General features: G+C 35.4%; 1 protein-coding gene across 5 annotated transcripts in view; it reads left to right on the top strand.

The window, feature by feature from the left end:
- The window catches only part of GRIA2 (glutamate ionotropic receptor AMPA type subunit 2), a 163,829-nt gene that overhangs the window by 89,717 nt on the left and 61,709 nt on the right, over positions 1-12,403 (top strand). For all 5 annotated transcript variants that reach the window (XM_029235121.1, XM_029235120.1, XM_029235122.1 and 2 more), the window contains exon 5: positions 8,394-8,447. In XM_029235121.1, the coding sequence (XP_029090954.1) occupies positions 8,394-8,447 (54 nt within the window). The remainder of the gene's footprint in view (positions 1-8,393; positions 8,448-12,403) is intronic.

Raw genomic sequence — 12,403 nt, forward strand, 5'->3', positions numbered from 1 at the left:
CATATATATGTGTTAGCATTACAGTATTTGTTTTTCTCTTTCTGACTTACTTCACTCTGTATGACAGTCTAGGTCCATCCATCTCACTACAAATAATTCAGTTTCTTTTCTTTGCATGGCTGAGTAATATTCCACTGTATATATGTGCCACATCTTTATCCATTCATCTGTCGATGGACACTTAGGCTGCTTCCATGTCCTGGCAATTGTAAACAGTGCTGCTGTGAACATTGTGGTACATGACTCTTTTTGAATTATGGTTTTCTCAGCATATATGCCCAGTAGTGGGATTGCTGGGTCATATGGTAGTTCTATTTTTAGTTTTTTAAGGAATTTCCATACTGTTCTCCATAGTGGCTGTATCAATTTACATTCCCACCAACAGTGCAGGAGGGTTCCCTTTTCTCCACACCCTCTCCAGCATTTATTGTTTGTAAATTTTTTGATAATGGCCATTCTCACTGGCGTGAGGTGATACCTCATTGTAGTTTTGATTTGCAGTTCTCTAATAATTAGTGATGTTGAGCATCTTTTCATGTGCCTCTTGGCCATCTGTATGTCTTCCTTAGTGAAATGTCTATTTAGGTCTTCCACCCATTTTTTGTTTTTTTTTTTGTTTTTTTCTTGTTTGTTTGTTTTTGTTTTGTGGTACGCGGGCCTTTCACTGTTGTGGCCTCTCCCATTGCGGAGCACAGGCTCCGGACGCGCAGGCTCAGCGGCCGTGGCTCATGGGCCCAGCCGCTCCGTGGCATATGGGATCTTCCCGGACCGGGGCACAAACCCGTGTCCCCTGCATCGGCAGGCGGACTCTCAACCACTGCGCCACCAGGGAAGCCCTTCCACCCATTTTTTAACTGGGTTATTTGTTTTTTGATATTGAGCTCCATGAGCTGCTTTGTATATTTTGGAGAATAACCCTTTGTCTGTTGTTTCATTTGCAAATATTTTGTCCCATTCTGAGGGTTTTTGTCTTGTTTATAGTTTCCTTTGCTCTGCAAAAGCTTTTAAGTTTAATTAAGTCCCATTTGTTTATTTCTATTTCCATTACTCTAGGAGCTGGGTTAAAAAAGATCTTGCTGTGGTTTATGTCAAAGAGTGTTCTTCCTATGTTTTCCTCTAAGAGTTTTATAGTGTCTGGTCTTACATTTAATTCTTTAATCCATTTGGAGTTTATTTTTGTGTATGGTGTTAAGGAGTCTTCTAATTTCATTCTTTTACATGTAACTGTCCAGTTTTCTCAGCACCACTTATTGAAGAGGCTGTCTTTTCTCCATTGTATGTTCTTGTCTCCTTTGTCAGAAATTAGGTGACCATATGTGCATGGGTTTATCTCTGGGCTTTCTATCCTGTTCCATTGATCTAGATTTCCGTTTTTTTGCCAGTACCATACTGTCTTGATTACTGTAGCTTTGTGGTATAGTCTGAAGTCAGGGAGCCTGATTCCTCCAGCTCTGTTTTTCTTTCTCAAGATTGGTTTGGCTATTTGGGGTCTTTTGTGTTTTCATATGAATTATAAAATTTTTTGTTCTAATTCTGTGAGAATGCCATTGTTAGTTTGGTAGGGATGGCATTGAATCTGTAGACCTTCAGCAAGTTTATTCCTAGGTATTTTATTCTTTCTGTTGCAATGGTAAATGGGAGTGTTTCCTTAATTTCTCTTTTTGATTTTTCATTGTTGGTGTATAGGAATGCCAGAGATTTCTGTGCATTAAGGTTGTATCCTGCAACCTTACCAAATTCATTGATTAGTTCTAGTAGTTTTCTGGTGGCCTCTTTAGGATTTTCTATGTATAGTATCATGTCATCTGCAAACAGTGACAATTATACTTCTTCTTTTCCAATTTGTATTATTTTATTTCTTTTTCTTCTCTGATTGCTGTGGCTAGTACTTCCAAAACTATGTTGAATAAGAGCAGTGAGAGTGGACATCCTTGTCTTATTCCTAATCTTAGTGGAAATGCTTTCAGTTTTTCACCATTGAGTATGATGCTTGCTGTGGGTTTGTCGTATACGGCCTTTATTATGTTGAGGTAGGTTCCCTCTATGCCCACTTTCTGAAGAATTTTTATCATAAATTGGTGTTGAATTTTGTGAAAAGCTTTCTCTGCATCTATTGAGGTGATCTTATGGTTTTCATCCTTCAGTTTGTTAATATGGTGTATCACATTGATTGATTTGTGTATATTGAAGAATCCTTGCATCCCTGGCCTAAATCCCACTTGATCATGGTGTATGATCCTTTTAATGTGCTTTTGGATTCTGGTTGCTAGTATTCTGTTCAGGATTTTTGCATCTATGTTCATCAATGATATTGGTTTTTAATTTTCATTTTTTGTGATATCTTTTTCTGGTTTTGGTATCAGGGTAATGGTGGCTTCATTGAATGAATTTAGGATTGTTTCTCCCTCTGAAATTTTTGGTAGAGTTTGAGAAGGATCGGTTTTAACTCTTCTGTAAATGTTCAATAGAATTCACCTCTGAAGCCATCTGGTCCTGGACTTTTGTTTGTTGGAAGATTTTTAATTATGGTTTCAATTATATTACTTGTGACAGGTCTGTTTATATTTTCTAATTCTTCCTGGTTCAGTCTTGGAAAATTGTACCTTTCGAAGAATTTGTCCATTTCTTTGTGGTTGTCTATTTTATTGGCATATGGTTGTTTGTAGTAGTCTCTTATAATCCTTTGTATTTCTGCAGTGTCAGTTGTGATTTCTCCTTTTTCATTTCTAATTCTGTTGATTTGAGTCTTCTCCCTTTTTTTCTTGATGAGTCTGGCTAATGGTTTATCAATTTTGTTTATCTTCTCAAAGAACCAGCTTTTATCTTTATTATTTCTTTCCTTCTACTGACTTTGGGTTTTCTTTGTTCTTCTTTCTCTAGCTGTTTTAAGTGTAGGTTTAGATTGTTTATTTGTGATTTTTCTTGTTTCTTGAGGTGAGATTGTATTGCTATAAACTTCTATTAGAACTGCTTTTGCTGCATCCCATAAGTTTTGGGTGATCGTGTTTTCATTGTCATTTGTTTCTATGTACTTTTTAATATCTTCAGTGATCTCTTGGTTATTTAGTAGCACACTGTTTAGCCTCCATGTATTTGTGTTTTTTACAGTTTTTTTCCTGTAATTGATTTCCAATCTCATCGAGTTGTGGTCAGAAAAGATGCTTGATACAGTTTCAGTTTTCTTAAATTTTCTGAGGCTTGATTTGTGACCCAAGATGTGATCTATCCTGGAGAATGTTCCATGTGAACTTGAGGTAAAAGTGTATTCTGCCACTTTTGAGTGGAATGTTCTATAAATATCAATTAAATCTGTCTGGTCTGTTGTGTCATTTAACGCTTGTGTTTCCTTACTTATTTTCTGTTTGGATGGTCTGTCCATTGGTGAAAGTGGGGTGTTAAAATCCCCTACTATTATTGTGTTACTGTCAATTTCTCCTTTCATGGTTGTTAGCATTTACCTTATGTATTGAGGTGCTCCTATGTTGAGTGCATAAACATTTATAATTGTTATGTCTTCTTGGATTGTTCCTTTGATCGTTATGTAGTGTCCCTCCTTATCTCTTGTAATAGTTTTTATTTAAGGTCTATTTTATCTGATAGGAGTATTGCTACTCCAGCTTTCTTTTGATTTCGATTTGCATGAAATATCTTTTTCCATCCTTCACTTTCAGTCTGTATGTGTCCTTAGGCTTGAAGTGGGTCTCTTGTAGACAGCACATATATGGGTCATGTTTTTGTATCCATTCAGCCAGTTTGTGTCTTTTGGTTGGAGCATTTAATCCATTCACATTCAAGGTTATTATCGGCATGTATATTCCTATTACCATTTTCTTAATTGTTTTGGGTTTGTTTTTGTGGGTCTTTTTCTTCTCTTGTGTTTCCTGCTTAGAAAAGTTTCTTTAGCATTTGTTGTAAAGCTGGTTTGGTGGTGCTGAATTCTCTTAGCTTTTGCTTGTCTGAAAAGCTTTTGACTTCTCCATTGAATCTGAATGAGATCCTTAATGGGCAGAGTAATCTTGGTTTTAGATTTTTCTCTTTTGTCACTTTATATCCTGCCACTCCCTTCTGGCCTGCAGAGTTTCCACTGAAAAATCAGCTGATAACCTTATGGGGATTCCTTTGTATGTTATTTTTGTTTTTCCCTTGCTACTTTTAATATTTTTTTTTTGAATTTAAGTTTTGATGGTTTAATGTGTCTTGGTGTGTTTTTCCTAGGGTTTATCCTGTATGGGACTCTCTGTGCTTCCTGGACTTGGGTGACTATTTCCTTAACCATGTTAGGGAAGTTTTCAAGTATAATCTCTTCAAATATTTTCTCAGACCGTTTCTTTTTCTCTTCTTCTTCTGGGACCCCTATAATTCAAATGTTGGTGCATTTAGTGTTGTCCCAGTGGTGTCTGAGATTGTCTTCAGTTCTTTTCATTCTTTTTTCTATATTCTTCTTGTCAGTTATTTCCACCATTTTGTCTTCCAGCTCACTTATTCATTCTTCTGCCTCAGTTATTCTGTTATTGATTCCTTCTAGTGTATTCTTCAGTTATTGCATTCTTCATCTCTGTTTGTTTGTTTTATAACAATGTGTACATGTCAATCCCAATCTCCCTAACTATTCCTTCCCCCATGGTAACCATAAATTCGTTCTCTAAGTCTGTGAGTCTGTTTCTGTTTTGGAAGTTCATTTGTATCGTTTCTGTTTAGACTCCACTTATAAGGGATATCATACCATATTTCTGTTTCTCTATCTGACTTACTTCACTCAGTATGACAATCGCTAGGTCTGTCCATGTTGCTACAAATGGCATTATTTCATTCTTTTTTAATGGCTGAGTAATATTCCATTGTATATATGTGCCACATGTTCTTTACCCATTCCTCTAGTCAATGGACATTTAGGTTGTTTCCATGTCTTGGCTATTGTAAACAGCGCTGCAATGAACATTGGGGTGCATGTATCCTTTTGGACCATGATTTTCTCCTGATATATAACCAGGAGTGGGATTGCAGGGTCATATGGTAGCTCTATTTTTAGTTTTTTAAGGAACCTCCATACTGTTCTCCATAGTGACTGTATCAATTTACATTGCCACCAACAGTGGAGGAGGGTTCCCTTTTCTCCACACCCTGTCCAGCATTTACTGTTTGTGGATTTTTTGATGATGGCCATTCTGATCGGTGTGAGGTGATATCTCATTGTAGTTTTGATTTGCATTTCTCTGATAATTAACAATGGTGAACATCTTTTCACGTGCCTCATGGCCATCTGTATGTCTTCTTTGGAGAAATGTCTATTTAGGTCTTCTGCCCATTTTTAGATTGGGTTGCTTGTTTTGATGATATTAAGCTGCATGAGTGGAATGGAATTTTTTTAAAATTTATTTTATTGAAGCATAGTTGATTTACAATGTTGTGTTAATTTCTACTGTACTGCAAAGTGACTCAGATATATATATATATATATATATATGCAGACACACATATATACATTCTTTTTTATATTCTTTTCCATTATGATTTATCACAGGATATTGAATATAGTTCCCTATGATATACAGTAGGACCTTGTTGTTTATCCATTCTTTATACAATAGTTTGCATCTGCTGATCCCAAACTCTCAACCCTTCCCTCCCCTACCCCTTCTCCCCCTTGGTAACCATAAGTCTGTTCTCTATGAGTCTGTTTCTGTTTCATAGATACGTTCATTTGTGTCATATTTTAGCTTCCACATATAAGTGATATTATACGATATTTGTCTTTCTCTGTCTGACTTGCTTCACTTTGTATGATAATCTCTAGGTCCATCCATGTTGCTCCAAATGGCATTATTTCATGGAATGAAATTTTTTGTAGCAAATATATGATCGTGATTAAATAAATGTCCATATGGACATCCATTCAAAATGTACACAGTATTTTGCACATATATTTTATTTGAATGTATTATGTGAGTGTGTGGATTTATTGAGGACATTGTATGTATCTGGAATGAGGGATGCCAAGAAAGGTAAGGGTCTTGACTTTACCTTCTGAATTCATTGTTTAAAGGGGAAGGAAAATGTACACACATAATAAACACTGCAGTATTACAAGTTGTAATGCAATGTGGTCTAAGAGCATGCAGGAGGAAGTACCTGTCTTAACAGGGGTGGGAAGATGTATGAATGGGTCACACATGGGTACCACTTGGCTGGCTGGCTTGGATTCCTCCAGTTGTTTGTTCAGTGAATTTCCCTGAGTGTCTAATGCTTACCAGACAGGCACTGCAGGAGATCCAAGATGTAGTGTTAAACAAAACAGGCATGCCCATCAAGGTGAATAGCCATGATGTTTCATAGTTACATTAATATGCAATTATAGTAATGGTAATACTATGAATGAACAGAACAGGATGTTATGAGAAAAAAAATTGCAGAAAAAATCATTTCGATTGGGAGATCATGGGAAGCCTTCAAGGAATAGAGTTTACCAGGCAGAAAGTGGGATTGAGGTACATTTCAAGAAAAGGAAACACTATTGACTTACTCACTCTGTCAAGAGAATGGAGATGAGATGAAACTTTATATTCATCATTGCTTAAAGTTAGAAATATAATTAAACGCTGTTAGTCTATGAGTATTTTATCATTCAATAAAACTTTAGAGACACTTATTTCTAGTTGTAATTAGGTGGGGAAAGGACTCAGACGTCAAAAACACTTAGAAATTAACGTAAATTTACTACTGTTAATGCAGTACTAATGGCTCCATAAAACAAAGATATGATGGTATGGCTGATACTAATTCTTAGAGAGAAGTAAGTCTAGACCATTCTTCATATTTCTGCTTTTCTCAATGAACACTAAACTCAACTACTTCTACTTCTGGTAGCACCATTAATACTGTGTTTTTTCTGAATTCCCAGAAGGAAAACATGCACGATTGTGAAGGTAGAATGACCAATAAGCACAATCAACAAATGCCAGTAGGAAATATGAGGGGCATGACCGTCTCAGTTCAGCTGTTGCTAATTAATATATTTTTATTCAGGAGGACATCTTTTCTTCAAAATTCTCCCTTCAACACAGAGCATTCATTTTCTTGGAAAAGGCAACTTAGTTGTGTTACAAAAAAATAAGTTAACAAATAAGATAAGCCTAACTCCCTTCCAAATTTGTGACCATGTACTATCAAAGTAACATATGGTGGAATCCTTCTAGGATCTGGCCCTCCCCTTGCTCTTTGACTAAGTGTGGTGCTTTGGAGCATCTGACTTTGCCTGGGATGAAGGAGGGAAGTCTTCTAGGAGGTAACACTGGGCTGAGATTCACTGTGCCTTAAGAGACGAAGGGTTTGGTGTGGAGGGAACTTTCCAAACAGAGGAAACAGGATCTATGAAAGCCCTGAGGTGATGGAAAGAAGCTCTTTTTGCACAAAGAAACAAAAAGAGGGCCACGTGGCTCTAGTATAGAGAGTGAGAAGGTGGGCCTGAACTTCACAGTATGTGAAGGATTTCATACATTACGCTAATAAAAGCGATGGGAAGCCACCAAAACAGTTCAGTAAGGAGGGGATCTAACCTTTTCCATTTTTAATAACAGTTAATGCTTTCCGTTAGTGTGACTATTTTCTTAAAAATAGAAATTACATTTGAGTATCTCAGTACCAGGACTACAGCGTGGCCATTTTACCTACTTCCCTTTATAAGTGATAGAGATCAGTGAAGAGTCCAGTTGATGCAATAATGTCCAAAACTGTTGCGAGCATTGCCAAATGACTACTTGTGCCATGATTTTTGACTTAGATTTGTGGAGAGAAATTAGCTTCTCTGACATTTTGCTGCCTTAAACCAGAAATAACAATGTTCATTTGAACTAGACTATAAGTATTTCAAGATTCTTAAGATTAGAATTTTATTTTATAGATCTATATAACAATTCTGTTATATGCTTATTAATATTCTTTTAAAACCCATGTACTGCTATAAACTCTGTGTTTATCTTTGAATGTAGGTTGTGAATATAAAATCTCAGATGCTGGGTTCAGCTGTCTATGTTTCACTGAAAAGAAAAAAAATAGCTTTTGTAGGAATAAAATTATGACTTATTAGGGATTCAACACGTTTTTGATTTCACATTTCTTAAAATATTGAAACCTTATTTTCACTATTAACGAAACCAAGGTAATCACTTTTGTTTAGTTATTGACTTCTTGAAAGATAATATTTATAAAGCACTAAAATGTATGGTTACTTTTTTCTGAGAGAAATATTATCTGAATTTGATAATTATATTTTATCAAATATGACTCATTGTAGACTATCAAGAAACAAAGTAGATAAAATTTATTTTCTGAATCAGGTCATAACAGAAGTACTTTTACATTTACATTACTTACATTTGTTTCTTTATCTTTATTAGGTTATTACCATTGGAAAACATGTTAAAGGGTACCATTACATCATTGCAAATCTGGTAGGTGAATTAATGATATTTATTATTTTAATAGAGATGCCTGTTAATTCAAAAAAATTTTATGGCCAGCATTTATCAGTGGTATTTTAAAAAACATATTTTGATTATATCAATCAATTAGAAGTGACAATATTTTTCTGAATTTGTTACACTTTAGATTTACTTTCCATTTCATATTTTCTAATCAATTTCCTATTGTTATAAATGATGTGAGAAATTATAGAACAGTATTTGACAAGCTTATACTTTGTGTTAAAGGAGTATTTTAACTAAGGGAAAATTTTCAAAAAGATATAAAATTTAAGTGTCCAAATTTCCCCATGTTTCTCACTGTCACTGTAATTTATAAACTTTACCCTTTGCCCATTTCTTTAAAGTTCTTAGTATCTATAATATTTGAAATGCACATTTGTGAGAATATGTCTTGGTGCAAAATAAAGCCTGGAAATACCCAGAATACTTATATATTGTGTATTATTTATGTCTGATTTCCTACTTACTATATAAGCAACACAATGAAAATTGAATAGCTGATCACTTTTCCATTGAGATTCCCTCAAATTAAGATTATACTGAAACAGTCCCGTGATTAACTGTATCTCCCTTCTTAAGTATGATCAAAGTCAATTTAGAACTACCACTAGAAATTTCTGTTTTCAAGATAGTTTTTAGATCGGCATTAACGTGAGCTTGAGGCTCCCCTGCTGCAAAGGTTTACGTTCTTTAAACAAGTATGATTCTGTGCAATTGAGGGCTCCGTCTCCCCAGCCTCAGAAAAAAAGGTGATTAAAAGAGTGACAAAAGCAGAGAATGAGTGTATTCTCAGTAGCATTATAGGACTGTGAAAATTTCCTATTTATACTATAGATGAGGATTTATGACATTGCTTGTGGAATATTAGATTGTTATGTCACAAGACATTATTTCCAATAGTCATGGAGAGATTTAAAAACCCCACAGCCTTACAAGTGATAAATATTGTTTTCACTAGAAAGTGGCACCAGTGATAAAGAATATTCAACCTCAAACCTACATATATTGGGAGAAGTTGGTTGTTCAAGATAAAATTTCTGTTTGGCAATGAAATGGCTCATCACTATAATAATTTTTTAGAACTTACCCTTATAATATGGCTTATAGATCCTAAATGAGTCCCGACCAGAATAGCGAGAGTTAAAATAAGTGAAGCTCTGTAATCAGGCTTTCCAGAACCGCATTCTATGCAGGGAACAGCCTGGCCAGTCAGTCCCTGTGTGACCTGTGCCATTGATGAACAGCACAGAGCCACACCGAAAGCTGTGATCTTTAAAAATGTCCAGATGGAGAAGGTTATATTGGGACATTGAGAAATAATGGCAGAAGGAGGTCATCAATTTGAGAATTGATATTAGATGCTGTGAAAAAGGAAACATGTGTTGACCAACGTAAAAAGGTTCAAAAATAAAAGCAAGTTCTTGCTGCTGTCATGCTGATATAGGGAGAAATCTACATAACATTTTATCTGAATTCAAGTTGTGTTTTTCCTTCTCTGAATACTTGGTATCCTCGCCATATGGAATTTCTAGTGAATCAGTAAATTCAAAGAATCTGTAGAGTGCTGCAGTTTCTGAGAATCTCTAGGGCACTTGAAAATTTCAGTGACATTTAAAATTGGAGAATGGCATCCAAAGTTGAAGGGCTTTCATCTTCCAAAGTCTTGACTGGGAATGTCCCTTCTTCCATGTCCAGTGGCTAATGGGTGTTAAAGGAGGTGGCTGTAAAAGATAGAAAAATCCTTAGATATTGTTAGTGACTTATTTCTTCAGAAATTGCTGAATGCTTGATTAGGCTCCCCAATCACAGGCTATAGTTCAGTTCCTGATACGTCATTAAAGGGGATAAAGGATGAGGAAGCGGTCATAAGGGATCCAATTCTCATTTCTTCAGCCCTTCAGAATCAGACAAAAAGTCCTGCAATCCGCCCACCTGACTCTGCCTTACAGTGAGGCTCACTCATCAACCAGCCCTGCCCATGCACATAGAAATTCCAAGAAATGTTTTGGCATCTTCCTCTTAGACAGCCAAGCATTACCAGACTTTTGAGAAAAAAGTCTTTGCCATGAGGGATGCAATACAAATAAACAAGTACACGGAAACAAGGCAGGCAGGAATCAGGAGAAAAATGCTTCAAATTGTAAGAATATCTTCAGAGAAATAAGATAAAATATGTTATCCATAAAGAGGAGAAAAGGCTGCTATAAAAAAAATTCAAGGAACAAGAAAGAGCTCTGGGAAGTTAACTTATTTTTTGTGGAATAACTAGTAAAATTACATGAGTTTGAAGGTAAAGTTGAGAAAATCTTCCAGATTATGTGGCAAAATGACAATACAATAAAAAACGGTGTATGTGGAGAAAACTGAGGGACTCAGACGTTTAATCTAGGGGTTGCAATGTCTTATTAATGAAACTTCTAAACAGACATAGTGAAAACAGGGGAAGGAAATTATCAGAGAAACATTCAGAACAATTTCCGGTACTAAATGACATAAATCTGCCTGTTGAGCACACACAATAATGAAAGACAAAAGGCTTCTTTCGTAAAATATCACCATGAACTTTCAGAGATAAATAGAAGATCTTAAAGTTTATGACAGGTGGGAAGCCGGAAGGAGTATGAAGCAGGTCACAGACAAAAAATAATTAGAAATAATGCTATTGTATTTTTCAGTAGAAACAGTAAGTCAGTAGAACAATGCCTTCAGATTATCAGGGTTTCAACTTAAAATGCTATACCCAGCCAAAATACCAGTCAAGTGTCAGAGAAAACAAAGGTATTTACAGACATTCAGTGTCTCAAAAAAGGTAACTCCACGTGTCTCAGGAGACTACTGAGGACTCTAGCTGAAGAAAGGGGTAAAACAGGAGAGAAAAGTGATGGAGGATACAGAGAAGCTACTCAGAAAAGAGGGGAAGGGGCATTTCAGGAGAACAATTGCAGAGCAGATGAAAGAGGAACCATTCAGATCGCAGCGTTAAGGTGGAAGGCTCCAGGAGGCAGGGGAAAAGAGAGATGACTTGATATGTTTCAATATTTTAATTGAAAAAACTTTTACCCATATAAACATGAAAATTTTTACATGGAGCAACTGGAGAAAAAATAAGAAAGAGGAAGTTCTAGTAGTGAAAACAATGAAGCAATCATTAACATTAGAATAAAATACTATTCAAGAAGGAAAGTGCAATCCAAACATGTTATTTGGCTTTGCTCTGAAAAACAGAATTTTAACTGTGAAAACAGTGAACATTAAAATGGCTGAGGAGATAGATGGTTTGCTTATGAGACTTACATACTCATCTGGCACAAGTATAAACTGAAGAAGAAAATCTAACATGGGTAAGTTAGGAAAGAAGAACAAAAATGTGTCATGCAGAATTACAGAGGTAAATACACAAAAAACAAAAATTACTGAAATTGATTGTTTTGAAGCAGCTTAACTGAGGCATGCGTGGGTCAGAACAGAAAATCTATGAATTTTGTTATATACATTTTCCTCTATTTGCATTATTTGATAAAAAGAAAAAGCAAAAATATGAGCCAATAACAGCGTAATTATCCTTCTCCACACAAATAATATTAAACTATATTTTTAATATCAACAGCAAAGAAAAGTCTCTCATATTTAGGTCAAAATATTTCCAATTCTTCTGTGTGATAATAAGGAATAAGTGTATAAGATGAAAATATTTATAATTGTGACTTTCTAAAATTGCGATTTCATCTTTCAGAGAATGTACTCCCAAACTGAGATATACTTTATGGCAGCGGAAACACTCTATGATAGTTTTAGTAATGACTGAATTCATTCTAACAATGCAGTAGAAGTGGCTTTTTAAAATTTAATACTTTTTATAGAAACAAAGTTTCGTGCTTAAAATGAAAATACTTAATCGTTCTCCAATAATGACAAAGCATTTG

The sequence above is a fragment of the Monodon monoceros genome, unplaced genomic scaffold, assembly GCF_005190385.1.
Source record: "Monodon monoceros isolate NGI ecotype Baffin Bay Population unplaced genomic scaffold, NGI_Narwhal_1 Super_Scaffold_20, whole genome shotgun sequence".
NCBI classification, from domain to species: domain Eukaryota; kingdom Metazoa; phylum Chordata; class Mammalia; order Artiodactyla; family Monodontidae; genus Monodon; species Monodon monoceros.